This window comes from Sinohyriopsis cumingii, chromosome 3 (assembly GCF_028554795.1).
Source record: "Sinohyriopsis cumingii isolate HCF-2022 chromosome 3, ASM2855479v2, whole genome shotgun sequence".
Lineage (NCBI taxonomy): Eukaryota > Metazoa > Mollusca > Bivalvia > Unionida > Unionidae > Sinohyriopsis > Sinohyriopsis cumingii.
Genome location: NC_142963.1, coordinates 49,385,193 through 49,405,905, shown reverse-complemented (window position 1 = coordinate 49,405,905; position 20,713 = coordinate 49,385,193). Strand labels below are relative to the sequence as shown.

Here is a 20,713-nt window from a genome sequence, read left to right as displayed (position 1 = left end):
TACTTGTTAATATGCACAAGCCTTAATGTCTCACTCCATCAGGGGCAGTTGCTTCACCCAAAAATTCTGAATGTTCACTTTTTTTCCCCGAATCTGTCATGGGCACCCTGGAAGAAGTATCAATTTTGTTATGTCTTGACTGTTCTCCATCTACGGGTTGTACCATATGTAACTGAACCTAAGAGTCTAAACCCTGCAGCTCAAATTTTATTATCCCACACAATTAACTACTGCCTTGGGGTAACCATCTGCAAGGGGTGATATTATTGACTCCCACCCCTGGGGTCCCTAAGAGAGGATCAATGGTCAGATGTGCAAAATAAACTCTATATATGCAGTCATAGCTGGAAGACACACTGTATATGTGACAGATGACAGATTTCAGATTATGTCCTGGGCATTCAAGACACATTATATATATACATGACAGATTGTACATTATGACCTGGGCATAGAAGACTTATCATATATGTGACAGATTTTGCATTGTGACCTGAGTATAGATGACACATTATTTATGTTACATATTTTACATTATAACCTGGGTATAGAAGATATATTATATATGTTACAGATTTTACATTTTGACCTGTTAAAGAAGAAATATATGTTACAGATTTTGCATTATGACCTGGGTATAGAAGATATATTATATATATTACAGATTTTACATTTTGACCTGTTAAAGAAGAAATATATGTTACAGATTTTGCATTATGACCTGGGTACAGATTACACATTATATATGTTACAGATTTTACATTATGACTGTCAAACTTTGCACATTTATAGGTATTTAACTTCGTGAATTAACATCATCAAATACCCCAAAACTATGTCGTCAACAAACAGTGATCGCTTCAATGGTTAAAACAATACTATCATCTGCATGAGCACAGATCAAACATTTGTAAAGATTAACCACTTACACTCATCACAGGCGGCCAACAGAGTAAACACTTGTCAAGATTAACCACTTACACTCATCACAGGAGGCCAACATAGAGTAAACACTTGTCAAGATTAATCACTTACACTCATCACAGGAGGCCAACAGAGAGTAAACACTTGTCAATATTAACCACTTACACTCATCACAGGAGGCCAACAGAGAGTAAACACTTGCCAAGATTAATCACTTACACTCATCACAGGAGGCCAACAGAGAGTAAACACTTGTCAAGATTAATCATTTACACTCATCACAGGAGGCCAACAGAGAGTAAACACCTGTCAAGATTAACCACTTACACTCATCACAGAAGGCCAACAGAGAGTAAACACGTGTCAAGATTAACCACTTACACTCATCACAGGAGGCCAACAGAGAGTAAATACATGTCAAGATTAATCATTTACACTCATCACAGGAGGCCAACAGAGAGTAAACACATGTCAAGATTAATCATTTACACTCATCACAGGAGGCCAACAGAGAGTAAACACTTGTCAAGATTAATCATTTACACTCATCACAGGAGGCCAACAGAGAGTAAACACTTGTCAAGATTAATCACTTACACTCATCACAGGAGGCCAACAGAGAGTAAATACTTGTCAAGATTAACCACTTACACTCATCACAGGAGGCCAACACAGAGTAAACAATAAGCTAATCAGGTATTACAGACATGCATATGACCTCTTCCTCAAAACACTGTCCATAAATTTGCACCATCAGCACCATAGCATTAACAACACAGTCAGTGAAGATCAACATAGATCAGCATCAGTTTAACGTCATCATTCCACATATGAACTAAACACAAAACGCATTACCAGCAAAATGTAGTTAGCAAGCAATGTCAACATTCGGTGCTTTTAGTCCTCATCAAAGTGCATAGATGATAACTAAATTTAAAAACAATGGAATCACTCTTTTTGTTTGAACCTGCTTCATGTACAAGCCGCGGCTTGAATCATCAGACTTTACGATAAAGACAAGACATACAATCATGTTTCAGTAATTGGTATTCTAAACAGGGAAAAGAAATATGTTACTAGTAATGATGAAATTATGGTATTTGTGGACTTTAAAACCTCATCAATCAAGCCGATTCATGCCCAATGGATAATTTCCAGTTCATGTGAAAATGTGTGAAAGATTGGATCTAATTATCCATGGCTTTGAGAAAACTGGACTTGCTTAATTCAAAATTTTCAGGATTATTAACCTGACAAACATTTGCGTGTACCTGCACACTTGATGGACACAATGTTGATTCAGTGGTTTTGTCTAAAAATCAATGAAGTATGAGCTTCGGTATTATGCTGTAACTGGTGTAGTGTCTAATTAGTAACTGTGCTTCAAGCAATAGCTATAGTACACCGCTCCCTCGATAACTCGCGCCCGGATAACTCGCGATCCCGCTTATAACGTGGTGTCCGTCTTGGCTCCCGATTTTTTCCAGAGAAAATGTATTTAAAATAGCTTTAAAATATGCTGAACATGAAAAAAATTACGATAAGAATTGATAAATTAAACCTTGATACATTGCTTGTTTTATCATCGAAAATGGTGATTAATGCCCGTAAAAATATAATCCATATTTTGAAATTTGCAAGTTCTAAAGAAGAATTAATTTCAGAGATCTCGAAAATGCTTAATTACACGTATTTGGACGCCAATTTTTGATCTGGGACGCAGAAAATCACTGAGGCGGGAGTCCTCCGTATGCATGTAATAGGTGCGCAGGAAAATTCAAAGATTTGCCGGTCCTGTTTCAGCCACCTGCTTTGTGGGAAAATGTTGATCAGTTAACTGTGCTGATAATTACAACGACAGAATTCAGTGACTGAAAGACACTTTGATGTACTGTTGCCATTTTATAAGAGTACATTAAAAAAAAGAAAAAAAGAACATTATGCAACAGCTAGGCGGCTAGTTCAAAGGCTTTGACTGGCGGCCGAGTGAGAAAATGTACTGATATTTAGTGATTGAATTCAAAGGCAGAAAGACCCAGTTTTAAAATCCTAGCGAGATTAAAGATATCATATATTATGTAAGTTTTTATGATAAATAGTTGTCAGTATACTGTAAATAAACAGTCTGGTGAAATAACGATCAATGAAAACTTCTGGTAAATGCTAACAGGTGGCAACAGAGAATGAAATAAACACCAATTAAACGTCTTCCTGTGTGAAAGTCACATTCTAATCCTTTAATTCCGTTTCAGTGTAAACATTATAATCACAACATATTCTGTTTATTGAAAACATGAAAAGAGTCAATCGACCGTAACATCGAAACCCGTGAGTACTTCTGTGAGAACCTAATTACATGTACATGCCGGCTTTGTTTTGATCAACAACTTGGGGAAGTGTTTGTTGCATTAAAAAAATCGATTACAAGAGACCTGGGGTGCTGGATTAAGGATCTTGGAGCTGCCTTTGACGTAAAGCAAAACAGCAACAGAGACAACGACGATGATAGTGACTTCGAATGTTTCAATGAAACTAATGCCGAGGCTGTTTGGGAGAAATTTGTACAGATTCATGGTCCTGAGATGGGCGTTTCTCTTGATGATATAGAGGAGTGGATTTGTGCTGACAATGATTGCCCCACAGCCGAATACATGTCAGATGAAACTATAATTAATTCTACAACGAACACATTTGCAGCAGAAGACGATTCTAACTGGAGTAACACAAGTGTTGAAAGTGATGCAGATGCAGATGTTGTACCCCCCACCCCTCTGCACAGGAAGCAATCAAATATTTTGATATTGCCATAAGGTGGCTGGAAATCCAAAATGCTGACTATGTAAAGCTCATGCAGTTGAGAAATCTGAGGGATTTTGCTCGGTGGCAGAGAAACCAAGGAGTAACACACACAAAAAAAATTAACTGATTTTTTCAAAAAGTGAATTGATATTTGTCAAGCGTGGCACAAACAGCAAGTATTAACTTGTTCTAATTTACGTTGTTTTAAATTTGTAGACCAATTAAATATGTTAGTACTGATTAACCCTTGTTTATTTTGTTTTCCATTTTACTTCTATCACATTCAAATCTATCTACCGCTATCTATCTATCGTTCGATTGACACTGTTTCTCGAAAAGAGTCAATCTTTTGTATATAAAAAAACGTTTAATTTGGATCAAACAATAAAGCTAGAATGTATCCAATTCAACATAAAAATTAGCGATGTAGTACACAATGTGTGAAGTGGTACACATGTTAAGCAAACCGAAACCACGTGGAATAATGTTTTCGATGATCGCCTCAATATACTGTAATTTATCCTGAAATTAATGTTGTCCTATGAGGAAATAATAAAGTATACCGTTATGAAGAGATATTTATTAACAGTTAATCTCAGAACGATTATAAAGTGAGTATTCAACAGTATAATCTGCCTACCCCCCCCCCTTATTTCTCCGTTATGTCGTCAATCACTTTATTGGTTTTGGGCTTATTTTATAGGTCCCTTGATAACTTGCGCCTCACTTATAGTGCAGTCGATGTTTCTGGACCCCGATGTGCGCGAGTTATCAAGGGAGTGGTGTATTTTACAGACATGCTGTATACTGGGATAAAATGAGATATGCTCATACACTTACAGGTGTTTGATATTTACAAAATTGTTTCACTTGAATTTATTATTTTATCATTTTCTGTAATACTAGTGTTTGAACACCTTACACTTTTTCTCATATCAATTTAAGGCAGTGAGCAGATTTTACAGCCACCGGATATCATATACATGTGAATTAAAACAATACAAAATGTTTCATACTTCTATTTTAAAGGGTGAAAATAAAACAAACACAAAAAAGAATAATATTTTATTCACATATCAGAGAAAATGACTGATTCATCAAACAGTTTTGCCAGTCTACAGGAATGAAACACAGGGTCCTTCTTCATATGTGGCTAATTATTCCATGGGATTTAAATTCATCATCAGGGGCAACAAAATCAACGAAAATTGGTAGCCCACTACAATCAGCAATAGTACAGTACACTAATCAGAAAATAATGCATGCACTGAAGCTTTTCCATTTATTCATACATTATTTCATAATAACAATCGAGTTCTTCATTTTGGATTAAAGAATTTACCACCTCAACAACCTTGTAATAATACTAATGATCACATGAACACGGTAATAAAGAGCAAACTACCAGGTATTTCAAATTTAGTTGTTTCAATTACTAGCCTTATCTTTTTTCAAAACAACAATTTATCATCAGCTTTAAGAATTAAATAGTCTCATCTTGTAAATCAGGATATTTTGTCTCCTGGTAAATAGTCTCATCTTGTAAATCGGTCTCCTGGTAAATAGTCTCATCTTGTAAATCAGGGTATTTTGTCTATTGGTAAATAGTCTCATCTTGTAAATCAGGGTATTTGGTCTCCTGGTAAACAGTTTCATCTTGTAAATCAGGGTATTTTGTCTCTCAGTAAATAGTCTCATCTTGTAAATCAGGCTATTTTGTCTCCCGGTAAATAGTCTCATCTTGTAAATCAGGGTATTTTGTCTATTGGTAAATAGTCTCATCTTGTAAATCAGGCTATTTTGTCTCCCGGTAAATAGTCTCATCTTGTAAATCAGGGTATTTTGTCTATTGGTAAATAGTGTCATCTTGTAAATCAGGGTATTTTGTCTCCTGGTAAATAGTCTCATCTTGTAAATCAGGGTATTTTGTCTCCTGGTAAATAGTCTCATCTTGTAAATCAGGGTATTTTGTCTATTGGTAAATAGTCTCATCTTGTAAATCAGGGTATTTTGTCTATTGGTAAATAGTCTCATCTTGTAAATCAGGGTATTTTGTCTATTGGTAAATAGTCTCATCTTGTAAATCAGGGTATTTTGTCTATTGGTAAATAGTGTCATCTTGTAAATCAGGGTATTTTGTCTCCTGGTAAATAATGTTATCTTGTAAATCAGGGTATTTTGTCTCCCGGTAAACAGTCTCATCTTGTAAATCAGGGCATTTTGTCTCCTGGTAAATAGTCTCATCTTGAAAATCAGGCTATTTTGTCTCCCAGTAAATAGTCTCATCTTGTAAATCAGAGTATTTTGTCTCCTGGTAAATAGTCTCATCTTGTAAATCAGGCTATTTTGTCTCCCGGTAAATAGTCTCATCTTGTAAATCAGAGTATTTTGTCTCCCGGTAAATAGTCTCATCTTGTAAATCAGGCTATTTTGTCTCCCGGTAAATAGTCTCATCTTGTAAATCAGAGTATTTTGTCTCCCGGTAAATAGTCTCATCTTGTAAATCAGGCTATTTTGTCTCCCGGTAAATAGTCTCATCTTGTAAATCAGAGTATTTTGTCTCCCAGTAAATAGTCTCATCTTGTAAATCAGAGTATTTTGTCTCCCGGTAAATAGTCTCATCTTGTAAATCTGGGTATTTTGTCTCCTGGTAAATAGTCTCATCTTGTAAATCAGGGTATTTTGTCTCCCGGTAAATAGTCTCATCTTCTAAATCAGAGTATTTTGTCTCCTGGTAAATAGTCTCATCTTGTAAATCAGATCTCCAATTAGTGACTGACAGTTTAAAATAATGACAATTTACTGAATCTCGTTCAAAATATACACATTTATCAGATAAACTGGATGGACTGGGTTATTGTTTGGATTTTAGTTCAGAGAATCCCATACAATTCCAAATGCTTTCAAAATGTTCAAGTTACAAACAGATTTTCACACTTTTCTAAGTAACTGTTTGTTTGGCATTAATTCTAGACTGCATATAAATGTCTGGTGAAATGGTATTGATTCAGAATGAAGCTACCATTTCTACAGCACTGAAACAAAACACTTCTTTCACACCTAAAAAAATGTTTCTGTGCCATAAAACACCATTAAGCCATAACCATGAAAAATCCTTTAACACTGATAAGAGTGCATTTTGACAATCAGCATCTCATTTTTATGAAACATGCAAAGCAAAATAATGCTACCTTTTAAAAATCATCTTTTGTCTTTATGTAACTTACACTTATAGCCTTCGGCCTAGACTGGGCAATTGGTAGTCTGCACACCAGCCCCAACAAAACCAGGATTATCATTGTTCTGGTCCACCAAAGGTGCTCTAATTTGCTTGTCATTGACTAGTTGATGGATATCATCATCACAACTGAAACATGTACAAAATAAACTAAGATGAAATTTACTTGTACAGCATACTGGTGGGTCCAAATTAATTTCATTAAATATACTCAGACTCTGCATATAACAAAATATGGTAATGTTTTTTGCCACAATGAAATAATAATAATTACATGTACTGTACATATTTGTGCCAAATTTAAGACAGTTTTGTATGCTTGTGACATGAGACTGACTGCAAAACCATAATGCAGCAGCAGGAAATACAACTTTACTCTTAAATCTGTATCATCCCCCACTTTTGCTGGCAGATATTATGAAACCTTATATCTGTCAATCTTTTCATCTTTCCTATCCATCTCTTCCTAAGCCCCTGGGTGGAAATTCACCAAACACATTTTGCACATATAGTAACTATTTGTGACAGAATACGATATTTGGGCACCTTCATATAGGACTCTGGGAGGGTCCAAGGATACATATACAAAATCTGCAATTATGTTTAAAGCATTCTGACTCCATACAAAAAGCAGTGATGAATTTTGCCTTTATATAGATATTTATTCACAGTTAATTTCACCATGGTTATTAAATGAGCATTCAACAATGTAACCTGCTAGACCCACCCATACATCTGCATCCTTTGGTTGATTTTGAGCCCTTTTATAAGGTTTTTATACATCCCTCTGTAACTCATGCACTCACTTATAGTGCAATCATGGTTCTTTTTACCTGTTGTGCATGAGTTATTGAGGGAGTGGTGTGTGTATGTAATGAAAAACTGAAACAAAAAGTTCATAAAATGTTGCTGCAGCAATTATCATCAGAAAAATGACTGCTGTAGTGCTCTTCCCATTACATATATACAGTGCAACCCTGCTATAACGTGCCCTGCTATAATACGAAATTCAGAGATATCGCGATCGTGGCGTGGCTCCCAAAATTTCCTATATTCAGTCCACTTGAAAATGGATATTTTTTTCAAAGTACATGAAATAGTGTATAAAAAATTATTGTCATTATGGGGAAGAGATCGCATATGAATTATAATTTAATATGATCGTGACATAGTTCCTGAAATTTTAAATACATGTTTGCACAGAAACGCATATGAGAAAATTTTAGGAGTATGAAATTCGTACAGATACCATTCACAGACCCTGGAATGTAATGAACCATACACTTGCTTCGTCTTTCTTAACCTAATTTTGCTGTTAATTTTTCCCACTGAATTCAGACACATAATGATGTGTGACATAATTATTGAACTGCAAGCCCCAATGGTATGATATCAGACGGCAAGGAAACAATTTTGATACTCTGTCCATGCTGTATATTAGATGTTGAATTCAGACACAATGATCTCGGAAAAAATTACTGAATATTGTAAATCTGTGTGCAATTTTTCAATGGAATTACATGCATTATAGATGAAATGCATGCCACAATGGCACGATAGTAAACGGTGTTGATACCCTATTCATCATATACATTAGACATGAATACACGTATATGTGCCAATGAGTTGTTCTCTGAAAAAAAGCAAAATAATTAAAAACCCGCATTAACGCAACCCCGATATTAACGCAATCCAATTTTATTTACCCCAATTATTGCGTTATAGCAGGGTTCCATTGTATATGCACACGTTCCATGGTAACTGACACACTTGCCTTCATAGAATCCTTGAACAGTCAAAGACTTTTAAAATCTGATATTCTTCCAAAGTTACATTCCTGTCCTTTTCTTTTTTCACCAATCTACAAATGCAGCTGCATACAAAAATGTTTTATGAAGAACCAGCCATTGTGCCTTTTTTAAAAGTGTGCCTGCGATGTTTTTATTCCCAACCAATGAAAGAGAAGAAATTACTGCATGGCCTGGCCATGTAAAAACAAATCAACTTTAAGCTACCATATATGTTTGGGAACCATAAATTAATTTCTGAAGTAATTTTTTGGGAAAACTATGTTTTGGAACAGATCATTGTTGTTATCAGCTTTAGGACATATTTTCAACAATAATATTGACGCTTAGCTGGTAAAATGATTAATAAGGGTCTTTACTGTGGGATTTAAAAATGAAATAATTATATAGAAATTTAGATTTAAGAAATATAGATAGAAATTAAATAGATAAATCATTAGAAATCATTAGAAACTTGCATCAGAAATTAAATAGATAAATCATTAGAAATCATTAGAAACTTGCATCTCCAAAAATGCACTCCAACTTAAATTTGTTACAGACCCTGGTAGGTACTGAATTCATTTGTTTTATTACAGCATTAATTACAGGATAATAAATATCTAAATTTATTTACATTTTAATAATTTAAAACATTAAATTTCATATTATTTGCCACAGAGTGGAGTATCAATCAATGTTGTTTAGCCACTGTGTTTACTAGTAATTACATGTATGTTGCTTCCATTTTCTTGCATGTCTAAACAACTTGTATTATATGTTGTGTTTTGCTGTACACTGTGTTTGATACAATGAACATTCTGAATTAATTTTGCCTTTGTCGTAAGCAAGATCTAATTCTAAGATTAGTTTCTTTTAGTGTGCTATCAAATACGCATTCTATTTATATCTACTTTACTGTAAAATGCATGTGCTGGGAGTGACAAATTCAACGTAATGTGTTATATGTCCTTAAGTTCTGAGACATGTGATCTAAGTAATAAATGGTTTGTGTCCGTAAGTTCTGAGACATGTGATTTAAGTAATAATTGGTTTGTGCCCGTAAGTTCTAAAACATGTGATCTAAGTAATAAATGGTTTGTGTCCATTAATTAAGTTTCGGACATGTGATCTAAGTAATAAATGGTTTGTGTCCTTAAGTTCTGAGACATGTGATCTAAGTAATAAATGGTTTGTGTCCGTAAGTTTTGGGACATGTGATCTAAGTAATAAATGGTTTGTGCCCGTAAGTTCTGGGACATGTGATCTAAGTAATAAATGGTTTGTGTCCATAAGTTCTGAAACATGTGATCTAAGTAATAAATGGTTTGTGTCCGTAAGTTTTGGGACATGTGATCTAAGTAATAAATGGTTTGTGTCCATAAGTTCTGGGACATGTGATCCAAGTAATAAATAGTTTGTGTCAGTGAGTTCTGGAACATATGATCTAAGTAACAAAAACTTTAACCAATTGATATGGGACTGAAAAAATATCACCTATTTTATCTTGTCCCAAGGTATAAGGTAACTATGGAAATAATATATGAATCATTTTCTGTGAGACCAAGATAACTGTTTATGATTTTCAGGAGGGAACATGTTAAAATTCAGGCTACTTTATTCCAAAAGGTAGAATATATGTGCTAGCTCTGCAGAAAAGCCAATTAGGTCCAAGACATAACAAAAGTAACATTTTCAGGGCTGATCAAAACCCAGAGCTATATGTCCTGGGCTACTCATTTTTTTTTATGCCAGGCAAGTAAAATTGTTAAAGTCGCTAGTCTGGGACTATTTCCTATTTTACAATGTGGGCAAAACCATATATTCATGCTTTAATCACTTTATTTACCTTTATAACTATTCATTCCATCAGGGAATGCTGAATGTTTGATTCTACCCCTTTCCTTTTATAAAATTACATCTTGTACCATACCTACCAGTGGTCATTGATGACTGTTTCATGTGTGCATGTTCTATTATTACTGCATAAGCGCATTTTAGGCTGAGCATCCAAATTACTGACAGCAGCAGGGAAGTTGTACAGACCAGGTGGCTCAGATAAATTTAAGCCTCCCACCGAACATTTCTCCGTAGAACCCTCAGATTGCAAAAATAAAGCCTCCTACGAAAAATAATCCGCAAAATTCCCCCCCAAATTGCATTTTCGGGCATAAAAAAAAGGCAGCTTTTTTGGGGGGGGGGATATTGTAAAATTTGTTTGCCATAATTGAATTTGGGCTGCGGATACTAATTTTATTTCACATTAAAACAATATCATTGAAAATAAGATGAGTAAAAAAACTAGCACAGTTGGAGAGCCTCATTCGGCTAGATTAGTGCGAGAAGAACTAGCGGCAGTAAGGAAACTTATTCCGACAAAACGATTATTTAAGAAAAAAGTTCGTGAGTACGATGATGAGCAACATCATATTGGTGAAGTATCGTCAAAGTGGTTGAGTCCAGTCACCGGAGTGATCGAACAAGTCGCATATGGTAGTAAAAAGGAAGACAAGGAACTTAGAAAACTCGGGCTTATTCCTATGACAAGAGATATCGAACAACACACTCGAGTTATTCCTGGCCAACTTGATCAAATTCATCAAGAACAAACTCAATTACGTCAAGCACAAGAACAAGCACAAGCACAAGCACAAATACTAGAGTTACAAAAAAAAACACAAGAACAATTGCAGCAGGAACAAGAGCACCCCGAAGAAGGAAGAATAAAATTTTTAAGTACTGATAAATTTACCGATGAGGTTATCACAAGAATAAGGGAAATGAATCCGGATGAAGTTATAAAATTTGCTGTGGAAAATTATGATAAAAATAGACGGAAAAAATTAATGAAACCTCATCAAGCCGAGAATGTGTCTCGCGTACAGTGGATAAAATGGATATACTATATACACAAAGATGTCAAAAAGGTCAACAAAGATGATCCTGAATATATCAATTTTATTGATTCGATAGTCAATTACAAACCACGAGAATTTTCAGAGTCGCGTTTGTTCCCATCTTCGCTTGAAGAAATCAAACCCGCAGAAAGCAAGGAAGTTCAAGAATTAGCTGAAGAAATCAAACCCGCAGAAATACCATCTGATTTTGTAGATGTACCTGCGAATTTGCTTTTGAGATTCCAATCTATCAATAAACTCGATGATAAAGAGACAAGATTGCATGTTGCTGCAAATTATAACCCATTAAATAAACTTATATATCTGCAAGAAAACTTGCATAAAATTGTTGATGCTAATCCAGAAATCTGGCCTGCGGTAATTTATTTTGGTAGTTTAAGGAAGAAAATATATTTGAAAGATGACGGATTTAAAAATTTTATGGAGAAAGTTGAAGAATATAAAAAAGAACAGAAATTAAGAAAAGAAAAACCAATATCAGGAAAAGGATATGGAAGCGGATATACTGTTTGTCCCGACAGTGTTGTTAACGACGTATCTCGTCTTGAAGTATTAATCGGAGGAAAGCGAGCCGGAAATAACTCTCACGAAATAATCAACGAAGCATCAGATATTTGTCAGCGATTATTTCGCGGTGGTGTAATTGATTCCCACATTTATAAAGAACTTGTTGATGAGCTTATCGATTAAAACAACATAATTGAAATAATATGATTATTCACAAAAATCAACGCAGACCAACACTGGTTCGCGTAGTAAACTCTAGATTGCCAGTATATAAATATGTTCACGGCAACGGATTAGGCGATATCGTTGGAAGTCTCGTTACTCGAGTAATACCTAAAATTGGACCAATAGTAAAACAATTAGGATTGAAAGCGATAGGAAAGATTGGTGAGACCGCTGTTTCTGGTATTGGCAATTTAGCTAGTAAAGGATTCAACGCTGTCAAAGATAAAATATTAAATTTAATACGTAAAAAAAGACCGGTCAGATTACCTATCACTAGAGAGATGCCGCCAGAAATTAGCAAAACCATAAATGAAGCAGCAAATAAAAAAATAAATGATCTGGCGCAGGAAGTTGCTAAGACGAATCTAGCTCATGAGATTGCAAACACAAATCTGGCGCATGAAATTGCAAATACAAATCTGGCGCATGAAATTGCAAATACAAATCTTGGAAATACAAGTTTCATTTCAGGGGATGGTCTTCGTTTTAGACGATATCATTAGTAATAATGTTTTCACAAATGTCAAATGAAGCGTTTAACATGGACGAGCCAGTAGGTAGAGACACATCAATGCGAGATCTTCAGTATTTCTCGTACGAGGTAGTTGAACCAAATACACCTAACCGCAAGGAAATTCAAGTTCACGATACAACAAGATATTTTCTTCCGTCTGAGGCGTATATCGAGGTTGTTGGGATACTTAATAAAACCGATAATACCAACTACGATGCAAATTTTAACGTTGGATTTGTCAATAACGGTATCATGGCATTATTCAAGAGTGCCACTTACATGATTGATGGAAGAGAGATTGAATCAATCACTGAAAATGTTGATGTAGCAACAACGATTATAGGCCTAGCAAGATACTCGGATGATTTCACCAGATCGGCTGGTCCTAGTATGATGTTTGCTAAGGATAATTCTAATTCACCGATATTCAAACCGTTTGTTGTTAGACGACCGAATAATAACGCCGGCAATGCTGCTGTTGATGTTGAAAATATGATAATTAATCAAACTGAAGATTATAATCTTGGATTTGCCACGCGAAAGAAAATGTTAGTTGGAGCCGAGAATAATTTCTCCTGTGCAATTCCGTTGTCTCATATTTTTGGATTTTGCCGGCATTTCAGGAGAGTTATTTATGGAGCAAAGCATACAATTTCCTTTATTCGAGATGCCGCGGGTAATGATAGAGCCATTTGGCGAGAAGCGGGTGATGCTGGTAAGGTAACATTAACTAAAATTACTTTGTGGATGCCAGCAATAACACCATCAATTCGCGAGGAAGAAAAATTATTATCATTCATGAATCAAGGAGGAAAATCCATCATGTCCTGGCTAACAACAACAACCGACTCCTCCGATGTTAATATGAATGGAATATACACTTGGCGAATTGCGTCACAGCAAGGTGTTTCAGCGCCCAGGCATATCTTCATTGTTCTTCAAAATGCAAATAGATACGATCAAACTCACAGTCACATGATATTTGATCGATTTGAGGCAACAAATGTTTCGCTGAGAATAAACGGTCAACAAGAGCCAACCGAGGAAATAGCTATCAATTTTGCTCAATATTCTACGGCACGCGCGTATCATCGATTATTAAGTTATATGGGTTGTGATCAAAATATTGATACCGGATTGCAAATATCACAGTTAGATTTTAATACTCTCTATCCCATCTATTATTTTTCCCTGGAACATCTTGATTTGGTAAAGCAGTCGGTTGTCGATATTCATTTCAAAGCCAGAATTAACACTGGAGGACCGGCAAGAGCCATCGCGGTTATTCTTAGTGATAGAACAATGATCCTAGAAGGCATCAGTGGTAGAATGAGAGTCATCGACGCGCCCGTAGAAAATATGTGATAAATTCTAAATTTAGATAAAGTGATTATTAATATGCCATACGAACACGTCAGCGTAACACTGACCCCGGGTCAGATAAAAAAACTTCAAGCAGCAACAAAGGCGCGGCGAGGATTGAAATTAATCTTGAAAAATAATCAGATTCACGGTGGACCTAACAAACTATCACTGACACGAGGTCAACACGGACGATTTACCAAAGCCAGATCAGCGAATTCTGGTATTCATGTAACTCTCTCCATTGGCGCAGTGAAAGATATGATCAAGGTAGGTGGCTTCCTTCCTTTTCTATTACCGTTATTAGCTCCGTTGATAAGCGGCGCGTTATCAGCAACGGCTGGATTTGGAGTTAAAAAATTATTAGACAAAGTTACCGGAGGAAGATACGGTAAAAAAAAATACCATCGCGGATCCGGCCTGAGACTAGGACGACCTCCAATGTACTGATCCGGCCTAAGATCATCGCGCCATCATCGAATTTAGATTTAATCAATGAAGCAAAGAAAAAGAAAATAAGATTTTTCAGAGGAGTATTCATGCGAGATCAATTACCGGACAAACCAAACTCTACTGAGACAGGAATAATTAACCTTGATAAAAATTCCGGCCCTGGCACTCACTGGGTTGCGTACGCGATTAATCCTCGCGAAATCATTTACTTTGATTCGTATGGACTAGCACCACCAAACGAATTTTTCAAGTATATCTCTTCGTTGAAACTTCCAGTTTGGTATTCAACACTTCCAACGCAAACATCAACCGATCCACCAATATGCGGTCCAGAATCAATTAACGTTCTTGATGCAATTTCAAAATCATCCCGCCCTTATCACAAAATTTTATTTGAATATACCGTAGATAAATATCATGGTTGACATTTATGGTAGATCTCTCTTTAGAAAGAAAGAAGAAACAGATGAAGAAAAAAAAATCGATACATCAAATTTTGCAACCAAGAAAGACATTAACAATCTTCTATCGTTGGCAGAGATAAATCCTGGTGAAATTGCTGTTTTTCAAAATACCGAAGGTCGATTACAAACTAGCAATGTCAAAGTAACTGATATGATTAGCCGAGATGAATATAACGAACGCATCAAGCAATTTACTCAATTATCAGATTCAGTAACAAAATCTATCACTGACGTTACTAATATTATCGCAAGTTTACCATCAAAGGCAAATATCGCAGATGTAGAAAAATCTGATAAAGAACTATCAGCGACATTATTGTTAAAGTTGGATAAGGCAGTCTACAATGAAGATCAGGAAAAACTTACAAAGCAACTAACTAAACTAACTAACGATCTTAAAAAACTCGATGAAACCTTAAAACAACTTAGCAAGAAAGTTGATGATAATATAAAGAAAACAACTGATACTTCATTCGTCGCAGATCAATTAACAAAGAAAAAAGTTGATCAGGAATTGCACGATGACCTCATTGATAAAGTAGGAAAGATCAACGAAGATATTACTAATATTATCGCTGACGTTTCTGAAATAAAAACCACAATGGATAAGAAAGGCGATAAAGTGTTATACGACGATCTTAGCAAGACGACAAAGAAAATCAACGACGATATTGCAAAAATCAATAAACACATCGAATCGTTACGTGGAAGTGATGATTACGATGATCTTGTTGAAAAAACAAAATCCATCAACGATGATATTGCCAAGATAAACAAAGATATCGAAGCGGTGCGTTCACTAACATTCCAAAAAGCTGATAAAACATCACACGACGATCTTAGTGATAAAACAAAGAAAATTAGTGCTGATATTGAAACGATGCGTGTGTTAATGAATCAGAAGGACGAGAAAACAAAATCTATCAATGATGATATTGATCAAATCAGCAAAGATATTGAAACATTCCGTGGATTAGTGCACCAAAAAATTGATAAAACATCACACGATGATCTCGGTGAAAAACTAACAAGAACAACCAGGGACGTTACTAACATTCTTGCCGATGTCACAAAGATAAATACTGCAATAAGTGAAAAAGTTGATAAATCATCACACGACGAGAAAACAAAATCTATTAATGATAATATCAATCAAATCAACAAGGACATTGAAACTGTTCGTGGATTAGCGAATCAAAAAGTTGATAAATCATCACACGACGAGAAAACAAAATCCATCAGTGATGATATTGAAGTAGTTCGTGGATTAACGCAGCAGAAAGTCGATAAATTATTATATGATGAGAAAACAAAATCCATTAGCGATGACATTACTAAGATTAGTAAGAACATTGAAGCAGTTCGTGGATTAACACAACAGAAAGTCGATAAATCAGCACACGACAATCTTGGTGAAAAACTAACAAGAACAACCAGGGACGTTACTAACATTCTTGCTGATATTAACGCAGTTCGTGGATTAGCGAATCAAAAAGTTGATAAATCATCACACGACGAGAAAACAAAGAAGATTGATGAGGATATTAACGCAGTTCGTGAATTAGCAAATCAAAAAGTTGATAAATCATTGCACGACGAGAAAACAAAGAAGATTGATGAGGACATTGAAGTAGTTCGTGGATTAGCAAATCAAAAAGTTGATAAATCATTATACGACGAAAAAACAAAGAAAATCGGCGAGGATATTACTAAGATTAGCAAAGACATTGAAGTAGTTCGTGGATTAGCAAATCAAAAAATTGATAAAACATCACACGACGAAAAAACAAAGAAGATTGATGAGGATATTAACGCGATGCGTCAAATCGCAAATCAAAAAGTTGATAAATCATTACACGACGAAAAAACAAAGAAAATCAGTGATGATATTATTAAGGTTAGTAAGGACATTGAAGCAGTTCGTGGATTAACACAGCAGAAAGTCGATAAATCATCACATAATGATCTTGGTGAAAAACTAACAAGAACAACCAGGGATGTTACTAACATTCTCGCCGATGTTACAAAGATAAATACCACAATGGTTCAGAAAGTTGATAAAACATCACACGACGAGAAAACAAAATCCATCAACGATGATATTAACGCGGTTCGTGAATTAGCTAATCAAAAAGTTGATAAATCATCACACGACGAGAAAACAAAGAAAATCGTTGAAGATATCGCCAAAATCAACAGCGACGTTGAAACAGTTCGTGTATTAGCAAATCAAAAAGTTGATAAAACATCACATGACGAGAAAACAAAGAAAATCGTTGAAGATATCGCCAAAATCAACAGCGACGTTGAAACAGTTCGTGGATTAGCAAATCAAAAAGTTGATAAATCATCACATGATAATCTTCTAAAAAGAACGAAGAAAATCGGCGATGATGTTACTGGTATTCTCGCAGATGTTACCAAGATAAATACCATAATGGAAAAAAAAGTTGATAAAACATCACATAATTTTCTTGACGAGAAAACAAAAAAAATCAACGAGGATATTATCAAAATTAATGAAGAAATTTCCGTGATACGTCAAATCATTAATGGAAAGGTCGATAAAACATCACACGACGATCTTGACGAGAGAGTAAAATCTATCAACGAAGAAATTGCTAAGGTAAATACAACAATAAGTGAAAAAGTTGATACGACATTATACGACAAAGAAATTCTAGGTATCAACACAAAACTATCATCGTTGAATATTCCTGAACTATTAAAGTTGAATATTCCTGAACTGGCGTGTATCACGATACCTAATGAAGTGGTAACAAATAATTTACCCTGTCGTGTGTCGTTTGTGGTTCACGCAGAGTACCGTTATTGGTATCCTCTTAATGATGAATTTACATTCACTCCGCAAATTAGTGGTATATATCGAATACATATCATTACTGAGTCAATAACATTTGTCATATCAACCGATGATTATAAAATAATGAATATTTTTGGATTTTTAATTATTTCCATGAAAAAAAATATCGATAAAACTTTCAAACTAACACCACCAGATAGAACCATTACGGAACCAATTCGTTATTTCATAATTTTCGAGTATTTATCTCCCGAGATTTTGACTTGGGAGGGTTTTGATGAGAAGAATATAAAATGATTAACCCAGCTCAATTGGCTAGATAAATAACTAATAATGACCGCATCGGATTATCGATATAATCTTGCGCGATCATGGCAAGATTCGCTAAAAAAACAAATAGACGAGTATCAAATAAAAATAAAGAAATACCAGCGCAGATTAGTTACTATTGATGTTGTTGTTTATACCGCATCAGCTATAATCGCAGGTGCGGGTATTGTTTTATCCGTAGTAACAACAATCGCACCGATCGTAGCAACGATAATAATTTCATCAACAACAACGATAGCTGGCGTTCTCAATATTATTGCAAGAAAAATATCTTCGTGCACAAGTGAGAAATTATTATCGTACAAAAACAAACTAACTAAGATCAATGACGCATATTCGAAGTTATCGTCGCTGATTTCCGAAAGTCTCAACGATGGAGTTATATCCGATATAGAATTTTATTCGATGATCAGCATCTACTCGGAGATTGAACAAATGAATAATAATAATGTCCGAGTTAGTCCAGATAGTGACAAACACAACACCGCCGACAACAACGTTAATATCACTAAGCTCAACTAATCCAGAATTTAGTATTAGTTTTCCAACTCCAATTGTTGCAAAGGAAATGGCACTAATACAGTTACGAGTTTATAATAGCTGGCCTAATATCAGATCAAAATCATTCGGCAATTTATTATCAAACAATTCTCTTGTTATCGCTAATAAGAAAAAAGCCGATGGAACTCCTGATTGGTTCACCGTCAGCATACCAACTGGCAGTTATGAGATAGAGCAGATTGATAAAGAATTCAACACTAGAATATCGAATATTACTGGCGATGCTAATCCAGGAATAAAAATATCAGCACATGAACCAACGTTATCATCAATCATTGAAATATCGTCGCCGTATATGGTAGATATTTACCATTCGTCAATCAGAACGGTACTAGGCTGGCCTGAGATAAATCCGGCAAAACCAAAAAAACCAGCGATGATTATTCCCGGCTGGCACGAGGATGAATTAGATCCGCCTGAACCAAAAAAATCAGATTTTATCACCGATGAAGGATATTACAAAACAACAATCAAACACAAAGATCTTGTCGAAGATGCCATCATTCTCATGAATAATCACAAAGCCAATTCTCTGTTTTTTGCTTTCACCGTCCAAGATAAGTTATTCTCATGGCTGCCTCTTCCACTAATGTCTCCTCCTGCTGGAGTTGTCAATTTTTTTCAAAATAGAAAGATAAAACCAATAGATGGTATCTTGGTAAAAAAAACCATCGATGATTTTAACCAGGAACATAAATTACAGTTAATTTTACTAAAAAAGACTTTTCACGATTGTATCTCAGAAGAATCAGAATCGTGCAATAAACTTATCATCGAACAAATTAAAACTCTTAATCAACTCGCGATTGATGTTGAATATTATCATAGTATGTTCATTCGGGCCATAATCGATGATATATCAGTTGCTGATTATAACAGTTCTCGGTTGATCAGGAATTCTGGAGAAAAAAAGAAATTTATGTTATTATTTGGATTAACCGAGAAAACACTACCGAATTATAAAATACCCGATTACAACGTTGATGAAATGAGAAAATCCGTCACCGATGTCATTGATGATTTATTTCCGAAATTGCATGACGCGTGGCTGGTTAGCAAAGCAAAAATAAGATCGATTCTTCAGCATGATAATAACGAAGTTGGTCAAGGGCGTCATATTTCTCCTGGGATAGTTAATATAACCGAAGTGATTGCTGTTTATCTTCATGCTGATGTTGTGGAAGGTAGCTACAATGTTGATCCTGCAATATCAAGAGCGGAGCAGGGATTTGTATTATACACATTCTCTCCTAACGTCTCTCCTGGTTACTTGATAATAAAGGAGCCGGTTAATCCGTTTTACCTACGCTGTCATAATCGATTATTATCAAGAATAAATTTCAAACTAACAAATCAAGATGGAAATTTACTTGATATTCGCAGAGAAACGTTAAGTATCAGCTTGTTGGTGAGATCGTAATCGAAAGTTTTTGATTTTTAAATCTGTATCCCAGGGAAAAACAAACGAAAAAAATAAATAAAACCCAGAAGAATTTTTCAAAATTAATCTTTTTTTTTTATTTTGTAAATTTATGCCGTCTTAGGAATCAGAGATTCTCTTGCTTTATTCTCATCAACAAGTTTTTTCAGTTGTCTGACACGAGAACTTGTGATTTTCCTTGATTCATATGCGTCGGATAAAATTAATCTAGCTTTTTCTACTAGCGTTGATAATTTAACAAAATCCTCGATGTGATCATCGCTGACTGTCGCAAGTGATTGATACATCGCGATTTGGATCTTCTTTATTAATTTATATTCTGACGGCAGGGTATATTTATATTCGAGTCTCCCTAGAATAATTGTT

The 20,713-nt window shown here is 35.1% G+C and overlaps 1 protein-coding gene across 2 annotated transcripts in view; it reads right to left on the bottom strand.

Moving 5' to 3' along the window:
• LOC149802825 (uncharacterized) overlaps positions 1 to 20,713 on the bottom strand; it is a 151,707-nt gene that overhangs the window by 116,333 nt on the left and 14,661 nt on the right. For both annotated transcript variants that reach the window (XM_089952280.1, XM_089952279.1), the window contains exon 2: positions 6,951 to 7,090. In XM_089952280.1, coding sequence (XP_089808406.1) covers positions 6,951 to 7,061 — 111 coding nt within the window. In that variant the 5' untranslated portion in view covers positions 7,062 to 7,090. The remainder of the gene's footprint in view (positions 1 to 6,950; positions 7,091 to 20,713) is intronic.